This window comes from Amborella trichopoda, chromosome 9 (assembly GCF_054954075.1).
Source record: "Amborella trichopoda isolate Santa Cruz 75 chromosome 9, AtrichopodaSantaCruz75HAP2 v2.0, whole genome shotgun sequence".
NCBI lineage: Eukaryota > Viridiplantae > Streptophyta > Magnoliopsida > Amborellales > Amborellaceae > Amborella > Amborella trichopoda.
Genome location: NC_142344.1, coordinates 17,043,084 through 17,066,288, shown reverse-complemented (window position 1 = coordinate 17,066,288; position 23,205 = coordinate 17,043,084). Strand labels below are relative to the sequence as shown.

General features: G+C 38.3%; 1 protein-coding gene across 2 annotated transcripts; it reads left to right on the top strand.

The window, feature by feature from the left end:
- Positions 1–1,429: 1,429 nt before the first annotated feature.
- On the top strand, positions 1,430–23,049 carry LOC18424526 (Ubiquitin-associated/translation elongation factor EF1B protein). Of its 2 annotated transcripts, XM_006829112.4 has the most exons (6): positions 1,430–1,755; positions 1,919–2,121; positions 2,283–2,335; positions 9,745–9,909; positions 22,438–22,539; positions 22,682–23,049. In XM_006829112.4, the coding sequence occupies exons 2-6, from the start codon at positions 1,929–1,931 to the stop codon at positions 22,814–22,816; spliced, it is 648 nt and encodes a 215-aa protein (XP_006829175.2). In that variant the 5' UTR covers positions 1,430–1,755; positions 1,919–1,928; the 3' UTR covers positions 22,817–23,049. The 2 variants fall into 2 exon arrangements, with proteins under 2 accessions (XP_006829175.2, XP_088704648.1); XM_088848522.1 differs by lacking the exon at positions 1,430–1,755 and having other exon boundaries at positions 1,838–2,121.
- The last annotated feature ends 156 nt before the right edge of the window (positions 23,050–23,205 follow it).

Below are 23,205 nucleotides of genomic sequence, written 5' to 3'. Positions count from 1 at the left end.
AAATAGAGTGTAAAATGAAACAATAATTTGTGCACATAAAAGATTAAAATAAAGCAAATTAGAGATGCAAATATAAATTGTAGATGTACCTATTCCTTTCAGATGGGCCATCACCAACAGGTTCTGTCGTTCCAAATTTCATAGATCTACGCTTCAACTTTATTGCAGAGGCAATGCATACAATAATGAAGACTCCCCTCCCAACATAGAAATATTTATATCATCACTTACATCAATCAATTCAATAACACCAAGATAGACTTGTGTTGCGGCACATAATAGTCAATTTGTTTGGATCACACGATTTTCAAATTCCCAAAATGACTTTTTAATTCCTCTAATGAACTATGTCCATTATACTTCGTAACCTTCAATTTTCTCACTTTATAAACAACACGTATGTCATCTGGATTCGTCTCAATCCCCCATATCGAAATACCAAAGTCACTCCCTCAATAACCATCGTCAATGCTATTGTATTAAATAAATACCAAAATTCATGTTACAGAAAATCAATACAATAAGGAATACAAAAAAATTAAGATATATCTAACTAATTAAATGTTCATAAAATGTGAGTTTTACATAATATATCAAAATAGTGTACTACTAAAAAAGTCAATTATTCAATAAACAACGAAAAACAGCAAATATTAATACAAACACAAAATAAACAACAAATAAACAATAAACAACAAATGTTAATACAAACTAACAAGTTGAACAATATTTACTTAACACAACAAATACAATATAGTGTACTACTATATATCAACATAATGTACTACTAAATAAATGGATTGTTCAATAAACTACCCAAAACACTAAATATTAATACAAATATAAAATAAACAACTTCAACCATATTTACCAAAAAAAAAAGTCCACTTCAACAATACAAAACAAATAGTAATACAAAAAAAAAAAAATTGTATTAATTGTGACAAAATTAGTCAACAATATAAGGCAAGAGTAACAAAGGTACCAATCATGACGAGATTGAGAAAAAATATTTTCAAGTTTGTGGGATACTGTATTGGGGGACAGAAAAATTCGTAGGATACACCTATATGCTCGAAAAAATTTATGGGATTGGGACCTGGCCTCAGAACCGACCCAAAAAATAAAAAAAATATAAAGATATATAATTATATATTTAAATATTACATATATAAAATATTATTTAAAAGGTGCGATTTGTATAGAGTTGAGGCTCTAAACAATCAAATTAGAGCCTACTTTCAAATAGTGTCGAGAAATGTAGTTTCAATATTGAAAATCATTGTGATAGCCTTAAAATATATGTTCATCTTTATTTATAAAGTACAAAGCTTCAAAAATAGTATAGATCAATAGATCTATGAAAATCTTGAAAATTAAAGATCCAAAAATGTATTACAAAATACACTATTTCAAAAACTTGAAATCCATGTTTTAATCATTTCCATGCATTGTGATGTTGAGCTGATCAATTTGAGAATATTTGAGCATCAAAGCAACATCTTCAAGTGAAATTTTTGAGGTAGGTTCAAATTTGATTGTTTAGAGCCTAGGCTCTATATACACTTTTCCCGTATTTAAATATTAATGTAGCCCAAATAATATTGAGGTCTGAACCCGGACCTAACCCATTGAGTTCAATTTTTAAGACCCATAGCTGTGTATCTACACCCGTGGGAGGAAGGTGTCCTGGACCCAAAAAGGATCCCCTGCTTCCTCTTACACGAGGACTGCCGTACATCGTACTATTCTCTTGTAAGGATATTAATTTGTTGTCAATGTCCTTTTTAAATTTTCGAGATCAATACTAAGCTCGGCATCATTCTATCCTTCTCTGAGTCAGGAAGAGGTTTTAGAAAAGCAGAGCATCTCATTAAGCCGAAGGACAACGCGTCTTTATTTATAAATCTGTGTGCAGGCATCTGGCGATGGACTACGATTTCCGGAAGGGCGCATCTCCTTATGATTCTTCTTCTGCCATACCCATGTACAGGCCCCCTTCAAGCTATGGTGCCCATGGCTCCCCTTCCTATTACCCCGCTCCCAATAGGATCGCCCATACCTCCGGACCTCCTGTTAGCCGCCCGCCTCCTGTTCCGACTACCTCATCTTCGCCCTCATGTAAATCGATCTCTCTCTTTCTCTCGTTTGAATTTTTTTTTTCTCCTTTCTTTAGTTTTCTGATTTTATTTTGGGTGATTAAGTACCAGTAGAGTCTGGGTACGTAATTTATTGGATTTGATGATTTTAATTGATAATTGGCGTATGTAATGAATTTGCAGCAAGTCTGGGTATCAGGGTTGCCATAAAGCCAGCATACCGCATAACCCCTCCTGTAAGTTGCATACTTGGTGTTCCGTTTTCTTTGATTTTAGGCAGTAGTAGTGGATGAAGCCTTGAATATCAGGGAACTATTGGTATTAATGGAAACAAAGAACAGCCACCCTAGCGCCTCTAATTCACCCTCAAAACGCGTTTTTACTGAAAATGATACGTTGTGCTAGATTCAATGGTGAATTCAAAGTTTTTTATTATGTTGATCCAAATTTGGCTTGACTTTGGATTGATTGACTTTGTTCTTCATACTGGGCCGCTTAGGGCGGCCTGAAAGGGGCCACCTGGCGATTTTTGGGAAAACTTGGAATAAATTGAACTAGAAGATTTGGGTAATAAGATGCTAGTGCTTAGTGTAGATCTAATTGTTTTTTTAGCTTAACAGTATAAAGTAATGTAATTTCTTTGCAAATATCTTTTGGTAATTTACTTTCGAAAGTATAGATGGTTGATTATTCTTTTGTTTTTCATTTGCAAATTTCTTAGGGCTCCAATAATAGTTTGTCTTCCAATTCATCTGTGTTTGCTGGAAGGATGCTTTGTTGCTTGATTCAACGGTTCATTTTCATATAGAATGATTAGATATCTCATTGGGTAGCAAATTCCATTCTACTATTATGAGATGTTCATATTTTTAGCTTTTTCGAATTGTTTTTCCTCCCAACGCCAAACTTTCTTATGGGTCAACATTGGTAAATCCTTGGAGGCAGGTAATTAGGGAGACTCTCTTAGCATTCACAAAGTACATGGCGGCACAATTGGAAGTTGACCAGGCATTGGGGGAGCCATTTAGGAAGAATTTCCCAAACTTGAGAGGGGCAACATGAAGAGTAGTGATTGTCTTTATGCTTGGTTGGTGTGTCAAGGGGTGATGGCAACTGTTTTACCATAGTTAAAGAGAAATGGAGAAGAGCACAGTTGAATGGATCAGATGTCGAAAAATTTGGAGAACGTCTTGGAATAACCCCTTGGCTGTGGAGAGTGTAAAGCCAGGTATGTTAAAAACCAGGCAGCAAGAGCTGTTGCTAGTAAGACCATCATCAATGGAGAGATGGAGAACAGAAAGCTCCAGTTGCAACAACCATAAGTTGGCAGGAACCTGACTTTTGGTTATTTGCAGGCTCCATACTGCATAAGTTGGAGAAGGGTAGGGATTGGGCATTGGAAGTGTTGGCTAAACTCAGGTTCAATTACTGTTGAAGTGTCGTATCGAATCACTCGTAGGGGTGTAAGGCAGGGCTTGGCCTTTCCTTGCCACTTCTCTTAAGGCATGCACAGTGATGGATAACGGAGTGCTGGGGTCTGGGAATTCTTTTTAGCCTCTTGAGGGGGGAAATCCTGGCTGCCGGTCAACCAGGTGTCAATTGGTTTAGGAAGGAGGAAGATTGGGCAGTTAGATATGAGAGCTGGCGTGAGATGGAAGGAAACACCAAGAGCCATCAAGAGGTTTGAGGTATAGAGAGGCCTGAATGCGGGTGGGTTGGATATTATGAGATTTAAAAGGGCTAATTAGCCCTTGAAGAGCGTCTGAGAATTGACCGCAGAAATGCTTGTAGAGGTGCTAACGATGTTAAGGAACTCTTAAATGGGTGATATGGGATTGATGGCTGTTAAGCACTTGAGGTTGTATGATAGCACACAAGCAACATGTGATACATGGAGCAGTTCATATGACATTGATTTATTACATAGAGTTGGGCTAGGGATCAAAATTTAAGGATGGGTGAATATATTTTCAGGAAGGCTGGGATTGGAGCATGGATCACAGATTGAATAGTTATGGAGTTCAAGTGTCAAAAGTAGTGAAGATCAGGAGGATTCTGCATGCAATAACCTTTTGTATTACGAGCATGATGGCCGTTTTGCATTCCAGGATGTAAGAACATGCATTGACCATATCAGGAAGGATGAGATAAAATCATGGGATGAGTCAGGGACTTAAATTAGGAAATATATCAACTTGATAGGTGTGGAGTTGCTTCCTAATCAGGAAGCCACTATCAAGTTAAGATATTTGACACCAACATGGGGACGAGGGTGATCTACTCAGATGGCCCAGATGCCATTGTTTTGTAGAAAGACTTGAGGGAAATTAGCGAGTACAATTCTTTTAGAGGAAGAAATGATTATTCTCTCTATTGAATAGTAGAGAATGTTGGGCTTTGTTGATAGAGGGTGGTGCAAGTGTCAGGATGTCTTGGGAGAGATTTGTTGAGATTCTGAGCGAAAACTGCAGCTGGATCTATTGATGCTAGTGAATCTAAAGGAATTGGTGAAAAAGTAGATGCCCATGTTGGGTAATCACAAAGCTAGGCTCTAACAGAGGCCTAGGGGATAGTTACTGGGGTCTCCCAACCTAGGTGGCCATCCCACTTTGACCCTCTTAGAAATGGATCTCTAATGATTTTAAGTTCTAAGGTTTGGGAGCTCGATCCCCAGTGTTACTGATCTTGATCCCCATTGTTAGGGGTCTCTATCCACACTTTAAAGGCCAAGATAATGATCAAACTGATGATTTTCTTTATTTATAGCCCACTAGCAACGTAACTATTTTTTTAATACAGTTGTGATGCTTGCTGGCTATAAATAAAGAAATCCCTACTTTAAAGAGTGTATATAGACCTAGACCTACATATATTCTTGAAGTTTGGTAGCAAGATTCCAAAAAGGTTGGGATTAGATCCCAGAAGGTCAGGGTCGAGATCCCTAACATATGTATTGTATGTACGTCATTCCCACCCATGGGGACCTTCTAGCCTTTCACAATCTCCCTCTCCTGGTCCCGATTCTGCTCGCGATCCCAACAACTACATCCCTGTAATGGATATGAGAGCATGCTAACAAGGTTGTAGTTTGACGGTAAACATAAAACATAAAACACGTAACTATGGAACAGGGCAGAGGAAAAGATAGTCCATATTCAGTTTCAGTTGTTGGTAAAATAATTGATGACATGCATGAGAATGTAAAGTGGGAACTGAGAGTAGAAGTTTCAGGTTGGAGTTTGATGGAACCAAAACTTCTCTGAGTAGGATGGAAAATGTGATCAATGAACTATGATCATGCAGGTATGAAATTTACCTTAGGCGAGGGATAATGGGCAGGTATGAAATTTACCTTAGGCTTACTGTGGAGGGATAATGGGCAGGTATGAAATTTACCTTAGGCTTCCTGTGGAGGGATAATGGGCAGGTATGAAATTTACCTTAGGCTTCCTGTGGAGGGATAATGGGTGGATGTGTTGAAGGAAGAATTATTTTGCCATCATTACATTCATATATGAGGAACTTAGGATGATAGGGCTTCACCGGAGGAAAATGGAGGAGAATATGAAGGCCATGGGCCTTTTTTTTTCCCTGCTCTTATAGGTAAAGGTAGGCTGGGTGGCTGGAGTCATTTGAGGGGGATCCAAATATTGGACAAGGTCTTACAGAAAGGGAAATAAGGGTTTGGTAAAGACGGAGCAGGGTGAAGGATTGATTATATTCCTATCATCTATTAACTATTACTAATCTGAAGAATGGGAATTTTTACATGGAGATCTAGTGCAGCACTCTGTTGGCCTTTATCTGGAATAGATGTCAACTTGGACTCTGAATATCAAGGGGCTTAATTGCTGGGATCTGAGGATGCATATTTATCCTTTTTAGGTGAGATATAGGATGCATATTTTTTCTTTTCTAGGGAAGTTGAATGTAGCAGCAGTTGGAAAGCAAACACCTGTTGGTGTCTGTAGAGATGAACATGTAGAAAATTTGAAGTGGTTTATTAGGAAGAGAAACTTACAATGTTCTGCTAGGTAGAATGACGTACATCCTTTAAGGATGAAGAAAATTATCAATAGGACCTCTCTTTACGTGTCACGCGTTACTGCATTAGTATGGAAGCAAAACTTGGCTCAATTCAACATGAACTTTGAGAAGATTCTCTTTTCTGGACTGGGAATATTTCAGTGGCGTTACGCTTGCATTGGATAAATTCCTCGCTAGTGAAGTTGCCTTCAATCTTATTCCCGATGATCCAATTGTGGCCTTGCATCTTGTTGTTGGGTTTAATTTTCATTAAGCCTTTTGGGGTTAAGCATGTGCCTCTTTGCTGCAATCCATGTGGATGCTTAGGGTATTGTAGGAAAAAACTGCAGATGCTAGATGTTTTCTAGTTTGTCAGGGTGGTCTTAGTTCTCAAATAACTCAAATGATATAATTACCTTTCACTCTGGACATTGAAACATGCCATACGATATCCATTATAAATCTTTGGTTCTCTTTCTATTGAAGCTTCTTCCATTAAAGTCTTAGGCTTCCACTGGTCTTTCAGGCCCTTCGATTGTTGCACGTCATTTCTTGCTAGATATGTTCTTTGGACTGACATAAGTTTCTAATGCATATTCCCCATGTTTCAGTTAGGGATGTTTACCTTCTTTCCCCTTCATCTTTTTTTTATGAAAGTTAACATTGTATTACTGAGAGAGAAGTGTACAAGAGAGAGGGGGCGAAGTTCATCCCCTAGGGGGTGAACTGGAAAGTATCATGTACAAAATGGGCTTATAAGACCGCCCTAAGTAAAGTTTACATGAAGCTTACAAAAAATCCAAAAAATGGGGGGGGGGCTAAAGAAAGCATGTGAGGAGCTATAGAGGCATGCTGAGCCGGACGTCCTGTGCAAAAAAGGAGACGACCCCAGCTTGTTCGTGAAGTTGCCGACTAGCTCCCTCTTTCGCCAGATGATCCGCGAATTCGTTGGACGTCCTCCACGTATGCCGCCATAAGACGTCCATATCCCTACAAAGATGTTCAATTTCCTCAAATGCAGTCACAAGATACCAAGGTGGGGGAGACGTGCTACTAGCCCATGTGATAACCTTTTTTGAGTCTCCTTTTACAATGAGGTGTAGTCCCCAAGATCGGTTAAACTTTTTCATGCCTAGAAGGAGAGTCAAGGCTTCTACGATTTGAGCTTCCATGGGGCCAAGGTGCTTTGAGAACGAAAAGATAACATTGCCTTGGTAGTCTCTTAAGAACCCCCCGGCCCTTGCCGGACCTGGGTTCCCAAAGGAGCACCCATCAAATTAAACTTGATGGTTCCTTCTGGGGGTGGCTGCCAAAAGCTGGATCTCTGTGGTTGTCTTGGGTAGTGGAATAGGATATTTTGCCATTGGGGAAGGAACTGGGTCCTTGGAATCCTCGAGAACAATTTGTGGTTCGCTGCCCAGAAAGAAACCAAAGATAAAGGCTTGTGCAGGAGGGCTGAAGTTTGTAATTTCGAGCTTCGAAAAATACGATTATTCCTTTCCAGCCAAATAATCCACATGGTAGCCGCTAAGGTGGTCTTCCAAAGGGCTCTGCCAGCCTTCGGCCACGGGGTATGAAGCTCATAGGAGATGAGGGACTTTACCGTAGGAGGCGTGACCCATTCGATGCCGAATAATTGTAAAATCTTACCCCAAAGTTCAAAAGAGAAGTCCTTCACTACAGTGAAGGAAAAGGTGAGTTAGATTCCTCATCGTTTTCGCATAGGGCGCGCGCATCTGTTGGGAAGAGGAACCCCTCGTTTCTGAAGATGATCTATAGTGAGGGCTTTATGAGAGCAAGCTAGCCAGTTAAACGTTTGGACCTTAGGTGGGGCGAGAGTAGCCCACACTTTTGATGCAATAGCAGTGGGGTTGGCCTGGAAGGTAGGGGGTTAGATAATAATTTATAGAAAGAGGCCACTGAAAACTCACCCGAGGGAGTTGGGGTCCAAACTATAACATCTCTTCCTAGAATGGAAATAAAGTGAGAGTGAAAGCCAGAATGAAGAAGTTGGAATTGGGTGACCTCCTCTTCGGCAAGGTTCCTCCTTAAGGAAGGGTTTCAGGTTCTCCTTGCACCTTTGAGGACCACTTCGTCCACCACTGTAGCATCTTGGTTTCCCCTTCGTCTGGCTTGCTGCTCTCTCATTTTCCTTTTGTATGCATAAATTGTATAAATCTCAGCTCAGTTAGGCAACAACCAAGTAAAATTCACAGTTTCTACAGTGTATTTGTTTCATGGAATATTACTCATTCAAAATACTGCAACAAAGTCATTTTGTCCTCAACATGTTCCCTGGGTTTAACTGGGAGAGCAATGCTTATGTCCTGGTCACCAGCCAAGAGGCGGAACCCCTGTTTGCATGTCTCCCTACCTTCTGTCGATGCATTGCTCTCAATAACTCACTTTTGACTTGTGCTACACTTGACACAGTTGCAGTTTGACCAACTTAATGGGGAGCATACGGGGACACTATTTTTAAATAAAGATTAGGACATTTGGATAGAAATATTATCAGTGTGGCAACCAGAAAAAATTTGGTGGCTAGTTTTGCTACTCACCATGAGTGAGTCACACTCAATTAATTTGCCCATTAAATACACTGCCTAAACATGAATTAGGGGGATTGATTGGGTTTGTTGCTTGCAATGCCTGATGCAATGGGTATGCTTTGCCCATTTGAAATGCCATGATTCATCTATGATTGAAAAAACTAGAGGAAATGTGCAGGTAACATTATAATTAGATTTTCTTTTAATAGATAAAATGATATGGTATGGCATGATTTAGTATTGCAAATAATTTCAAGCTTTCAACTAGCAAGTCCAATTTAACTTGTATTTTTTTCTTTTTGTTGGATGAATAAGTTCAAATTAACTTCTGATTGTGAATTATGAGATTATGTCTCAACTCTTTAATGTGGCATGGGTATCAAGCATTCCATCCATGGGACGATGTCCATTTCACATATTTTTATTGAAGTAGTAATATTCTTGTCAAGAACTTTTCATTCTAGAACGTAATCCGTATTTTTTTAAATTTCTTTTTGTATTAATGTGTTTGTTTCTCTATTTTAGCTGAAATGAATTATAAAATTTTTAATTTTTCAGCCTTTTCTGGAGACAAATAACAAATTTTCCTTTCATTTCTTTGACCTGATGAATTACCAGTCCTAAAACAAACTGAGTTTTTTTCCAGTTGGTTTCAGTTTTCTGCCTTAAGTTCTTTCCTATTGAACCAAATGTTTGGTTATTTCTGCTTGGAATCATGAATTTTGTCTTACATGGACGTAGGATTTAAATTGACTAGCTTTCACATACTTTATTAGTTGAAGATGTCATAACGCAGTCACCCGCACCTTGTAACCTGATTTTAAGTTCTTCTGCGTTTTCCTGTTGCATTCAATGTAATCTAGATTAATAACTGCTCTCTTTACTAAAAGCATTTTGCTTATGCAAGTGATCAATATTTCTTCATAACTGAGGAGTTGAGAGCTGCTTTACTTTGAATAATGTTTAATTTATGTGTAATATGACAATTTTTTATGTTGTTACCTCTCAGAGCAAGACATAATATGCTGTTCTGATGTTATTCCATGTATTTTATTGTTAATTCTTAGCCTCAACTCTCGCCACAAATGGCTGAAATTCCACGGTGCTCATTCCTGTTTGACTTTGAGTTTGAAAGAAAAATACTAGCAGAAGCAGAGAAGGAGAGTCAGAATTGGAGCAAAATTGCAACAGAAACCCCGTCTTCATCAAAGCCTACAGAATCTGGTACCCAGGTATAATTTAGTGTCTATCATGAAAGCAATTGATATACTTGTGGCTACTCTATGCAACATAATCTGTGAAAGATCTCTTTCATGGCATTGATGTGTTGGACTTTATTGGTTAGTAGTAAGCAATATGATGTGTTTGTGTCTTATAGGTAGTGTCTGGAATTGAATCGCTTTAATTGAAGTGTATAAGAACTAAAAGGAAAATATGAGACAGAGAAATGAGACTCGTAGAGTTGCATCCCTCACTTTATTCTACTTTTGAAATACTCACACTTCCCTTTGAATACTTGTTTCTAAAGATGGAAAGAGAGGTTTCTGGAATGGGAAGAGAAAGGGCAGGTTGGCATTGGCTTACTTTCATGGACATGGATCCATCCAGGTACTTTGTTGGGGTGCCTGCCCTAGCATTTCTTGAGATGTCGAACATGCCAATATTATTGTACTATAATATGAGTATTAATTTTTAAAGTTAAGAAAATGATCTATGGGATGAAACTGATTGAAGGAATTATAACACCAAAATAATAAAACTAGAATGAAGAAATTGCATAGAGTAATGTTCTTTCTTTCAACTTTGGTTGTTATTATCTCCTATGGTAACAGTTTCTATATAAACATACTCATAGAACCTTGTCTTAGGGTTCTACAGTGGATAGATCCTCAATCAACACATCAAATATAGCAACTAGGATTGTTCCTGGGCTCCACAATTGACAAATGGTCAGAGGTTTAGGCTCCAAAACTTTTGGTTGAAACCATATTTGTTGGGAGCGAAAGCGGGAATTGGAGCATGGGTCTGGGATTGACCCATGCATGAAGCTCCCTACCTTGGAAGCATTGTTCAAGGATAGGCCTAAAAGCAGCCCGATATATGTATTATATGTATATGGGAGAACTTGGGGAGCACCTTTATCTTAAATATATGTGTGTGTGGGTTTTTTTTAAAAGTGATATTTTTATAATTAAAAATGTAATAAATTGTTTTAGCATTATCTGTACAATTACATAATGAGAACTCTATATCCTGAAAACACCATAAAATTTTGAGAGATGAAATTTTGGGGTCATGAAAAAAAACTGAAGTAAGGAATTACTTAAGTCCCTATAGTGAATTGGGCTTTTCACTATAATGAACTTCCCTGTTTGGAAAACCATTGCAATTCCCTGGTTCGGAACCGTTCGGTACCAGGGACTGTTTCTGAGTTGACTCATGTGATCCAAGTCCGCTTGCTACCACTAATGCAAACCATAGCTATGAAAACAGCAAACAAAATTCATCGTCAGGTGGTCGTTAGCTAGAGAATTACCAGAAATAAAGAGATCAAAACAACATCAAAGACTCCAGGTTCAAAATCAAATAATATTGAAACGCCATTTGAGATTGTGACCCCCCCACACACACACACACACAAGGATCCAAATCCCTTTTAGTAAGGGTTCGAGATCCCTTAATTGTGTTTTTTTTTTCTTTTTTTTGGTTTGGGGGGAGGGGGGGAGGGAGTGAGCTCTATTTGAGCTCCATCTTCTGGATCATTGGGACGAGATTCCATGTGGGGATTACTAGCCCTCAAGCAAGCTCTCCACATTTAGGATTAAAACACTTGGTTCAAACTCTTGGCTGAAAAGGCTGGGAAACAATGGAAGACCATTTGTGTTCTTGTAAAGAAAAGGAAACTATAGTTTTAGATGAACTAGATGTCAATTGAATGATGTTGATATGCTACTCCAACTACCCTTTGTGCATCATCATCATCGCAGCCTTATCCCAACTATTTGGGGTCGGCTACATGTATCATGTTCTGCCATTCTACTCTATCAAGGGTCATACCCTCAGTAAGACTATAAGTCCCCATATCTTTTCTCACTACTTTCATCCATGTCCTTTTAGGCCTTCCTGTTGCCCTTTTAGAGCCTTCCATTTGAACCAAATCGCACTTCCTAACCAGTGTTGTAGTGGGTCCACTTAAGTCTGTTTTTCGTCATCTTATTGCCTATTGAAGCCATACTTAAGTTCCCTCGAATGTATTCATTTCGAATTCCATCCTTCCTTATCTTGCCATTGGTCCATCTCAACATCTTTATATCAGCTACACTCATCCTATGGGTGTGTTGTTTCTTGACCGCCTAACATTCCGTCCCCATAAAGTAAATTTGGTCTCACAACTATCCTATAGAACTTCCCCTTTAGCTTCATTGGTATGCGACAATTACATGAAACTCGAAATGCACATCCCCACTTAGCCCACCCAGCTCTAATTCTATGTGCGACAACTACCTTTTGTACATGAAACTTATTATCTTTAAGGAGTTACAAGAATGGAAGGCATAATGCTAGCCATTAGAAAATGGAATTTGTATTTGACATGATAGTTGTTATGATCCAGTGCTCATTCTTTTTGGGTAGGAATTAGACCTTCCAGAACAAAGGGTGAAGTTTGTGGGGATGTCGTGGAGGTTAAAGAGCAGTGGGTGCCGGTAAGGAAATCTGGTATATGTGCATGGAAACTTGTGCATTCATAGAAACTTTGCGCATTAGGTCTGTTCTGACATATGGTTTTGTAATCGAAAGGATGAATTTTACATTGGAAATGCTACTAAAGATGATTGAGGGTGGCAGGAGTGATTAATAGTGGAGTATAGGATTCTAATACGAGAGTACTTAATGGGTTAATCTTGAGTGGCAGGGCATCATACAATGAATTCCAAGTGATAGGAGAGAGATTTATGATGTGTAACATGTGAATTTGAATGTTATTTTGTTTCTCTTTGAAAACAAAGGCAAATGTAAAAAGTAGCAACAGCTATGAGGCAGCTCTTGGAATTCGTTAGACATCATGGATGGAGCCCAAATTACGTTCTTTGATTGTCAAGAATCACCCCCTATTAATGTGCTTGTATCACACCTTCCCCTCCAGAGATTGTAAGCCCCATATAGAGAAGTGACCTAATGTTGATGATGCTCTTTTTTAGGCCACTTGCTAGTCCTTTATATATAGTAAAAAATGTTCTATTTTGATAACGCGACCTAAACATTTTATGTTGAGTGCTAGAAAGTGTGGAAGCCAATGGGCATGGTGATGTTTGACAAGTACGACTTCAGTGGGTTAAGGTAAGTTGAAGAGTGCAATCTGGTTACCTTTGGCAATTTTGAGTGGCAGGAGCATAGTTGTTGGAAATGCTTGAGATTTTGAATCGTTTTAGGAATTCGAATCACGGCACGCGCTGAAGATTCATGCTGTCAGAATCTAATGTCCATACAAGGAAAATTGCGGGAAACGAGAATTCCTACTCTATAGGACTCGAGATTCATCCCAAATGGAATCAAGGTTCTTACATATATAGAATCGAGATTCTGTCTTTGGAATCGAGTTTCTGACGTATTTGGAATCGACCCATATGGAATTGAGATTCTTTCATTATGGAATCGAGATTTCGATATTTTTGGATTCGAGTTTCTAATTTAATATTTCTTTTAGGTTCTAAATGTTTATTTTGTAGTTCATGCAAGGGTGGCAATGGATCGGGTCCGGATATGGGTTCAAAATTTGGACCTAGTGGGTTGGATCATTTGGACCTGAATACTATTTGGGTACAGGTCTGAGTCCATGTAGACTCGACTTGAATTTATTATTAAATAAATTAAAATATTATTTTTGTAGTTACATATTCTTTAAATATTAATTAAATGTTAATTAATATTAAAGCCCCAACCCCCAACGAAACCCCCACTTCCCCAATAAAGTGCTCACTCTCTCTTCCCAATAAAAACCCCACTTCCCAAATCTCTCTCTCTTCACAACAAAATCCTCACTTCCCAAAAGAATGCTCTTTGTTCCCAAAAGAATGCTCTTTGTTCCCAAAAGAATGCTCTCTCTTCCCAACGAGACCCCCACTTCCCCAAAATCCCCTATCTCTTCTCAACCAAATCCCCAATTCCCCATGCTCTCTCTCTCTCTTCCCAACAAAACCCCCAATTCCCCTTTCTCTCTCCCTCTCTTCCCAATGAAACCCCAATTTCCCATGCAAATCTCTCTCTTCTCTCTTTTTTTTTGAGTTAAATATACTCTTTTTTAATGTAAGAATTGATTTTTGGGTCAGGATCGGGTTGGGTCTAGGTCTCTCATAATCAATTCGGGTTTGGGTCCGGGTCCGGGTCTGATGACCAAGAATGGACGACAACCAAAGGCTTTTAGCTTTGATATGGGTGTTATTACTCATTCTGGAATATAGGTTCATGAAGGAAGAGGTGTAAATGTCAAACTTTGCACTAGTAAAAGACAGAGCCCTAGGGCCTATAATGATTTTGATTTCAAACATTAGGGATAGTATGGGGTTTTCTTTTGTTCTTCCACAAGTTCAATGGGAGTTCTTATAAGGAAATGAAAGCTACTTCCATCGACATGGGGCCCACTGTTGAAGGGGTTGAGGACACTAGGGACTTTCCTCATTTTATCATGGTGAGTAGTATGTGCAAGCACTTAACTGGAGTCCTCTAAGTAGGGTTTGGAGGCATTGTGATTCGTTATATCACATGTTAGCTTTCATGAGGGTTAATGGAGATATGGAGCTTTGGTGCCCTTGAGTTTCTAGACTTGTTGTCTACGAAGCATGGATATGAGCATGGACAAGGCCACAACATTAGCTTTATGTGATTGACATATTCCTTTTTAAGCGTCCGGTAAAGATGAGACCCTAAATGTGAAATATCCACGCATCATAGCCAGATACACCAGGTGATGAGGAAATAGATCTCTCTCCCTACCATGAGGCTCTAGACACAGAGCGTTGGCATGGGAATGTGTCCTCGAAAATAACTTCTGACTCACTATCGTAATCATAGTGTGTCAATACTAGTTTTTGCGCCAAGCGCGGAGTCAGTTCTTCTACTTACCTTCTCAAACTTTTGTTCTCCATCTCTCGGAGAGCTCAGAGGTTTCATTCTCGCTGGATGGGTTGAGTCCTGATGCTTGGTCATAGACCTTATCCACGAGCCTTGAGGTTAATAAAAAACTACCACGATCCACAAGAATCGTCTACGCTTTGATACCACCTGATACAGTATAAAATTACCGGCAAATACTACCTGAAAAATTAACCGCGTTTTAGAGAGAGAAATGAAAATCCATAAGAGAATCACAAGAAGAAAGAACAAACGCGCGGATACGAGTATTCGGGCACGGGCCCATAAGTAATAGAGAAGAAAAAACACCCACAAAGGGCTATCTCTCTCTCACTCTACACAATCTCAAAGATCATTTTTTTTTCATTCATCAAATTCAATCCTCTTTTACATTGCACACCCCTCCTCTTTATAAGAAATCAGTACTTCACCCTGGATCATCCTTAGAAAACATTGAGCTTTATCTCTTGTAGATACCAAGAATTGTAAACTTTATGACTTAGCTCTTCCTCGCCACGTACCAACAACTACCTTTTACAACTTATCCTTTTCTAAACACTAACGATAACTACTACTATTTCTATAAGAGATAAGCCTCAATGTTTTCTAAGGATGAGTGAAGTACTGATTTCTTTATAAAGAGGAGGAGGGGTGTGCATTGTAAAAGATGATTGAAATTGATGAATCAAAAAAAGTTATCTTTGAGATCGTGTAGAGTGAGAGAGAGAGAGAGCCCTTTGTAGGAGTTTTTTCTTCACCTTTGCTTATGGGCCTATGCCAGAATATTCGTATCCACGCGTTTTGTTCTTTTTTCATGTGATTTTCTTCTGGATTTTTATTTTTCTATCTAAAACGTAGTTAATATGCCAGGTGGTATTCGTCAATAATTTTATACTGCGTCAGGTAGTATCAAAGCATAGACGATTCTTGTGGATCGTGGTGTTTTTTTATTGGCCTCATGGCTCGTGGACAAGGTCTATGGCCAGGCATCAGGACTCAACCCTTCCAGCGAGAACGAAACCTCCAAGCTCTCCAAGAGATGGAGAACAAAAGTTTGAGAAGGCAAGTAGAAGAGCTGACCTTGCGCTTGGCACAAAAACTAGCATCGACACACTATGATGATGATAGTGAGTCGAAAGCTATTTCGAGAAGCCATTCCATGACAAGGTCTATGGCAAGGCATCGGGACTCAACCCTTCCAGCGATAACGAAACATTTGAGCTCTCCAAGTGATAGAGAACAAAAGTTTGAGAAGGCAAGTAGAAGAGTTGACCCTGCGCTTGGCACAAAAACTAGCATCGACACACTATGATGACGACAGTGCGTCGAAAGCTATTTTCGAAAAGCCGTTCCTTACCAACGCTCTGTGTCGGGAGCTTCATGTTTGAGAGAGAGATCTATTTCCTTATGGTCGGGAGATTGATCTATCAAAGTTTGATGAAGAACCAATTGAAGATGAAGAACGTGGAGTTTTGAATATTCAATTGCAATCATCATTCTTGGATGTCACATATTACCCCATCTTTGATGAAGTTCCTGTTTTTTATGAAGAGCAATATGAAAGGAAAGAAGTTATCCTTAAGGAAGCAAGGATATCTACTTTTCTTATCGATGAAGAGGTGGAAACTCAAGATGTTAACTTGATCCTAGAGCAAATTGAGCTTGTGGAGATGCATGATGAAGAAACAGATACATACAGGGAGTGCTTTATGATTAAGATGCAATTTCAGCCAGAGCAATTTCAGCAACTTTGTGTGGCTGAAAAATCTACATACGATGACTCTTTTCTAGACGGTTTCTCTGCTTCTAAGTAGATTCATTATGGTTTGTTCAATGCAGTAACCCACAAGTCACAGGATCATTTTTTCAATATTCAATTTGAAGAAGGATGCAAAGAAAATTTGATCTTATCACATTTTAAAACTCGAGGATGAGTTTTTTTGAACTATGGGAGAATGATGCAGATCAAAATCTGGTGGCTACAAATTTTAATTTTATTTTTGTTAATTTTATTTTTAGAGTTTGTGTAGAATTTTTATTTTATTTATTAGAGTTAATTATTAAATATAGGATTTTTGGGGGTAGTTTTGATAAGTCTAATTTCTATGAGTCCGTTTTTATTTTGCAAGCGTTGGTCATTGTTTCTAATTATCAGTGATAGAGTCCGTTCGATAGATTAGGTTTTGACCAATATTTATCTTTTAGGTTGGAGGTGAGGTTTTCAATATGCAAAGGTTTATCTTATGCAAAGGTTTATCTTATTAGGTTTTGTGTTGGAGTTATGTGGGTGTAAAAAAATATGAGCTTGGTTTTGTATTTACGTGGATACAAGCTTTTCCTTTAGGAAATCATCTCTTCATGGAGGAGAAAATATGGTTAAGGAAAGTTTATCTTTTAATTAAGGATATGGAATGGGTAATGGGAAATAGAAATAGTAGAAGTTATCATTAGTGTTTAGAAAGTGGTAAGTTGAAAAAGGTAGTTGTTGGTACATGATGAGGAAGAGATAAGTCTTAACGTTTACAATTGTTGGTCTCTACAAGAGATAAACCTCAATGTTTTCTAAGGATGATCCTGGATGAAGTACTGATTTCTTTATAAAGAGGAGGGGCGTGCATTGTAAAAGAGGATTGAATTTGATGAATGGAAAAAAAGTGATCTTTGAGATCGTTTAAAGTGAGAGAGAGAGACAAAGCCTTTTGTGGGTGTTTTTTCTTCTTCTTTACTTATGGGCCCGTACTGGAATACTCGTATTTACGCGTTTTTTTTTTTCTCCTTGTGATTCCCTTTTGAATTTTTATTTCTCTCTCTAAAACGTAGTTAATTTGCCAAGTAGTATTCGCCAGTGATTTTATAATGCGTCTGATCGAGATCACCAAATGTTAGGCATCGAGATGCCAACTTTTTGGGGATCTTGTTACCAACTCTAAAGTGTATGATAATCTAGGATTATGTGTACTCTTTAAAGTAGGGATCTCATTATTGATAGCAAGCAAGCAAAAGTTGTGTTGCTAGTTGGCTTTAAACAAAAAAAATCATCAATTTGGTTGTTGTCTTTGTCTTTAAGGTTGGGATCGAGATCCCTAACAGTAGGAATCAGGATCCCTATCAATGGGGTTTGAGATCCCAAAATTTACAAATCGTGATCCCTAAGAGATCCGTTCCTGGAGTGAAAGAATCGAGATCCTTGAAGGGATTGCCTACTACAGTAGGAGATCCCGGTAACTATGCAGTTGATAGCTCTTTTGGTTTCCCTTTCTGCATGTTTGTCCCCCTCATGAGTCTTTGGTTGTATTTATCAAAAGATGTTAGAGAATGTTGACTCTATGGAAGAGTTGCTTTTTGCCTTTTACTAGGAGTGTTGCTCTCATCAAAGCTACATTTAACTTAGCTACCATGTCTCACTATCCCAAAATCCTAAAGGGATTGGTAGAAAAACCCAAAAAGGATTATGTATGAATTAAAATTGAGAGGGTAGCTTGGGCATAAGTTTCATATGGCGAAATGGGAAGGGATTACAATCACATGGTACAATGGGCAATGGGTCTGAAGGCTTACGCCTGTTCGATAGCCTGATGTATTGCGGTTTGAGCAAAATGGAAGCTGGTCTGCATAGTCAATTCCCGGTTTACTGTTTGAAAGCCTCTGAGAAACGTATTAGGATGAAAACATTGCCAGCTTCTGTGGTTGGCTTGGAAAGAAAATGGTAATTTAGAGCGATCCTCATTTTTTTGGCATCATGGATTGTGGAATGACTGGAATTGTGTCCTGTTCTTTGATGACCAAATAGGCCATTAATATGGTGCACAAGTTTCTTTTGGGCAAATGTCTCTGGAGCTGAAGGGTTCTGTGGAGCAGGACTCTTTTGGGAATCAACAAAGCTTCATTGTGGGGTATGTCTCCTAGGGTCTTAGATGTCATGAGAGACATGGTTAGCACTGAGATGGAGCTCAGTAATGTACTATATGTAGCATTGGTGCGAGAGGAGAGTCAAGTTTTGGTGAGATGGTTGGCTTTGGACGAAGGATTGAGGAGAGTCAAGTTTTGGTGAGATGGTTGGCTTTGGACGAAGGATTGAGGAGAGTCAAGTTTTGGTGAGATGGTTGGCTTGGGATGAAGGATTGTCGCTTGGTAACAAAGGTGTGTTATGTACAAACATGTTCCAACACTGAAGCTTGTCTGACATATGAGAACTGCCAAACAACACTTTCAACAAGTGTTGCAAGAGCTTCTTGAACCTTGAACATCTTGGTCATCAACGCTTGCATCTAATTATGGATACACATATCATGAATTTGAAATGTGCATTGAAAATTTACGTGCATTTTATTCGTTTTGGTTTTAGTTTATATTTTTTTTTGAGGATATTAACATTGTATTGAAGGATGAGAAAATACAAAGGTTCCCCTTAGTGTATGTCACCAAGAGAGGTGACTCAGACCAAACCAGAAACACCCCACGCCCCAAAAAATATAAAAAGGCCCACTATGACTAGATACAACATAAGCAAAGAGACCCGAACAAGAGCAAAAGAGGATCCCGGTTTGAATCTTCAAGACTGCGCAGCTCCCTATCTTGATTCCCCGACATTGACATGTCGATGACATGTTATATTATATGGTCATGTCCTTGCCCAACACAAGTCTTTTAGGAGCTGTCTTGGACCATACAAGATGCATGTCACCATTAAGATATGTTTTATAATTATATGCTTTTTGAAATTCTGGGCATGTATCAAGAATTTGGATGTCTTCAAATTTTACATGTATCTAGTTTTTATTAACTTTCGTGTATATATTAATTTATATATAATTATCAAAAAGACAACTTCATATATGACTGTGAACGTAGAAATAAACATTTATTGTATATACTTTGCATGTCCACACCACATTACTGGAGGAACTATCTCGAATGCACTTGCTTGTGAACCTTGTAACATAAGGCTGTAGGTTAGGTTCATGGTTGTTGAACACTTGGACCTAATGATTGTGCCATCTAGACTGGAGGTTTTTTAGGACGTTGTATATACTTTGCATGTCCACACCACATTACTGGAGGAACTATCTCGAATGCACATGCTTGTGAACCTTGTAACATAAGGCCGTAGGTTAGGTTCATGGTTGTTGAACACTTGGACCTAATGATTGTGCCATCTAGACTGGAGGTGTTTTAGGACGTTCCGATGGATAAGGGAGGCGATAGATTGGGAAAGGTTAGAGGGGTTCCGCTTTTGAGATTGTTTCGGTAACTCTTTATCTGAAAAACAAGTATTGTTGTCACTTAGTCCCTTCCAATGTTGTCACTTTCTACCAGATGGCTATGTTAGATAAGATCTTGACCTTGTTTTTGTGGCTTTTGTAAGGAGAGTTGGGTAAATATGTTCCTAATGAATTAGAAGCAGATATCACAGTAGTCGGCCATGCATTGTCTTCCTGGTATATCTCGAACCTTTGGTGGTGAAGGGTAATTAATCATTAAATGCAATTAAGTGGGTGAGAAAGGAGTTGCTGTGCAGTGGCAAATAGTTGGCTCACTGTAGTTAATTAAGGACATGGTTGAAGAAAAATGCAGTTACTGCTATTATAATGGTATGGCCATAGGGCGATGCAGAGATAACACTCCTTGTAGAAAGCAACCCCTTTTTCCCTTCCCTTATTTTCTGGAAAATAACTGCAGTTACATGACTGCTTAAAGGCTGATATTCTCTGAAAATAATTTTGTTGAAACTTTGACACAATGAGCAAATTAGTGTTTTTAGAAAGAAAATAACTTGTTTAAAATATTATTTTTGTTAAAAATGTGAATTTTTTGAAAGAGAGTTAAAGATATACTTTTAAAAAATTCATAGTTAAAGTTACATGCTGGCATTATTTGGTTTTGATTACCCACATTTCTGAAAAAATAAGAAAACATATTTACCGTGTTTCCCTTTTTTTGAATTTATCCCCTTTTGCTCCGTTTTTTAATCAATATTCAATAAAACTGCTGTTATCATTGCAAAACCGTAATGACATTAACTAAACATTGGTTAGCGACAGCGACAAGCTGTGAAGCCACTTGATATCCTGGCTAGAGGGGAGTGGTTAAGGAGGCACTGTCTGGAGCATTCTAGAGAATCTAGTCCCTTATTATCTAGTCCATATGTATATGTAATCTTTTGAACCTCTTGTTGCTCATATCAGAGTACCCATGATGCGTATGAAGCCCCTTGATAATCAACAGAAATTTATTTTGGAAAAAAAATAAATCAAGATGCTAAAACCAAAGGCAAATAGTACCAATCTCTCCTATAGTTCTGATGGGATGAAGAAAATGAATTTGGTTTCCTCCTTTCTTCAGGGAATCTAGTACATTAATCAATTAAATGCTGACATGTCTGTTTGTCTAACTATATTTGCCAGTTCACTTTGGAACTTCTGACTAATTGACCCTATATTTAGGCTAAATCACATGATTATGTTCCACTGGCCATATTAACAACCGTAGTGGTTCATAGTGGGACAGCTAATTGACAGATATCGCATGAGATGACATAATAATTGCCTTTTATTGCTCATGAATGTGGCACTGACAACAACGCTAGTCATCATGACATTCAACCGTTAAATAAAATTTTCAATTTTCTGATTGCTATTTTTCGAATTTGTCAACATTGCCAAGTGTAAGCTTGCCCTTTGTTATCTTGAAAATGGTATTAACATGTCAAATGCTTTGAACCTACTGTAGTTACATCTTTGGAGTCAGTAGACCACTTCCTGTTGCCAGATTTATTTCTATATGGATATGGTTCAAAGTGAAGGGCCGACAATCATAATCCCAAAACAGCAACCATCTCCAAATTACAAGTTTTCTTTTCTTTTGTCTTTCTTGTTTTTATTTCTATTTAGGAGTAGTTATAAGCAGTTAATGAGAACTGTAATCGATTCTTATAAAGAGTTGGGTGACATTTTCCCTTGCCTTCCTGAAATTTGGTGTCATGTTGCTGTAAATCTGGAGACATGTACAACAGGCACTTTATCCGGAGATATAAAGATTTATTTTTTATTTTATTTAAAAAACATGTACAACAGGCACTTGCAAATATCGACAGATTTTCTTTTTCCATGTTCATTCGGGCACTTGAGGGTGAAGTTTTGTTTATTTGAGATATGTGGTCTCCACCCAGTTTTCCCCACCTTCAAGGTCATACTGTTTAAGGAGGTGGCCTTGTATTATGCAACATCTCTAGCATCAGATCAAACTGAAAAACAATGGGAAAGGTGAGTAAGGCACTCATAAAGTTTCCAAAATTCCCTATTTTCCCCGTAAACTTTTTTGAATGTTCTATTTCCACCCGAAACTTGACAATGATTATAGTTCACCGAATTATTCCCAAAAAAAAAAAAGATAAATTTTCACCCAGTTAATCTGAAACTGTCTTAACTTTCTGAAAAGCTGTTATGTTACCTTGTCCGAAATTCAAAAGCACGATTTCTCAAAGGCAAAACCATAACCCTTTGAAGGCTTTCCGTTCCTTCTGTGCAAGTCTTGGAGTCTCATACGTTTCCTTCTTTAAATATTTGTGAAACTTTCAAAAGCAGCATGCTTATGGATTGTTATCTTTTGTTTCCTTCCCTTGTTGAATCAAGGAATCTGCAGCGGACCAGCTCGTGAACAAATATGCTGCCTTAGGACTTAACCGTGAAGCAGTGTCTTTCGCTGTTGCAAACTATGGTGACAATGCAAACAAGGTATTCAACCTTAGACCAATCTACTTTTCCCTTGAGTTCCCAAATTCCTTCTTTTCTTTCTTGTAGTGTCTTTACCTCCATGTTTTTTGAAATGGATGAACATGCCATTGATTACTGTCTGTGAGAGGTTGGTTTTGTGCAGGTTCGGGAGTTTGTATCCTCCTATAATCTTCTTCGAGAAATGGGTTTCGCTTCAACTAATGTTGCCAGGGTTTTGGTGATGTATGACAATGATAGAGACAAGGCATTAGCGCATTTCCTTGGCAGTTCTGCATAGTCCCTAGTTTTATGTTCAATAATATTTAGTTTCAGTGGGAATAGTGTGTGGGAGGAATGAAGATTTTTTTTTTTAACATTCAAAAAAAAGGAAAAGGAGTGAAGGTTTCTTCTTCTTTTTTGTCAATTTTAAGTAATTTGGTATGATGTGCGACCCATCTGATGATATATGTAAATGGCTTGATCAAAAAAATTAATATATGCACATGAGGATTTGCTCTCGGTTTGGTAAAACTTTCTTTTTCAGCAGATGACAACGAGTATTTCTCGCTTATATTGACGCTGCTTTTGTGAATTACATGTGACCTATATTGGGAATTCCAGGGGAAGATTATGGAATAGGCCTTGCGTAGTTGGATGATGATGAGGGTGGATGGTGATGAGGGTAGG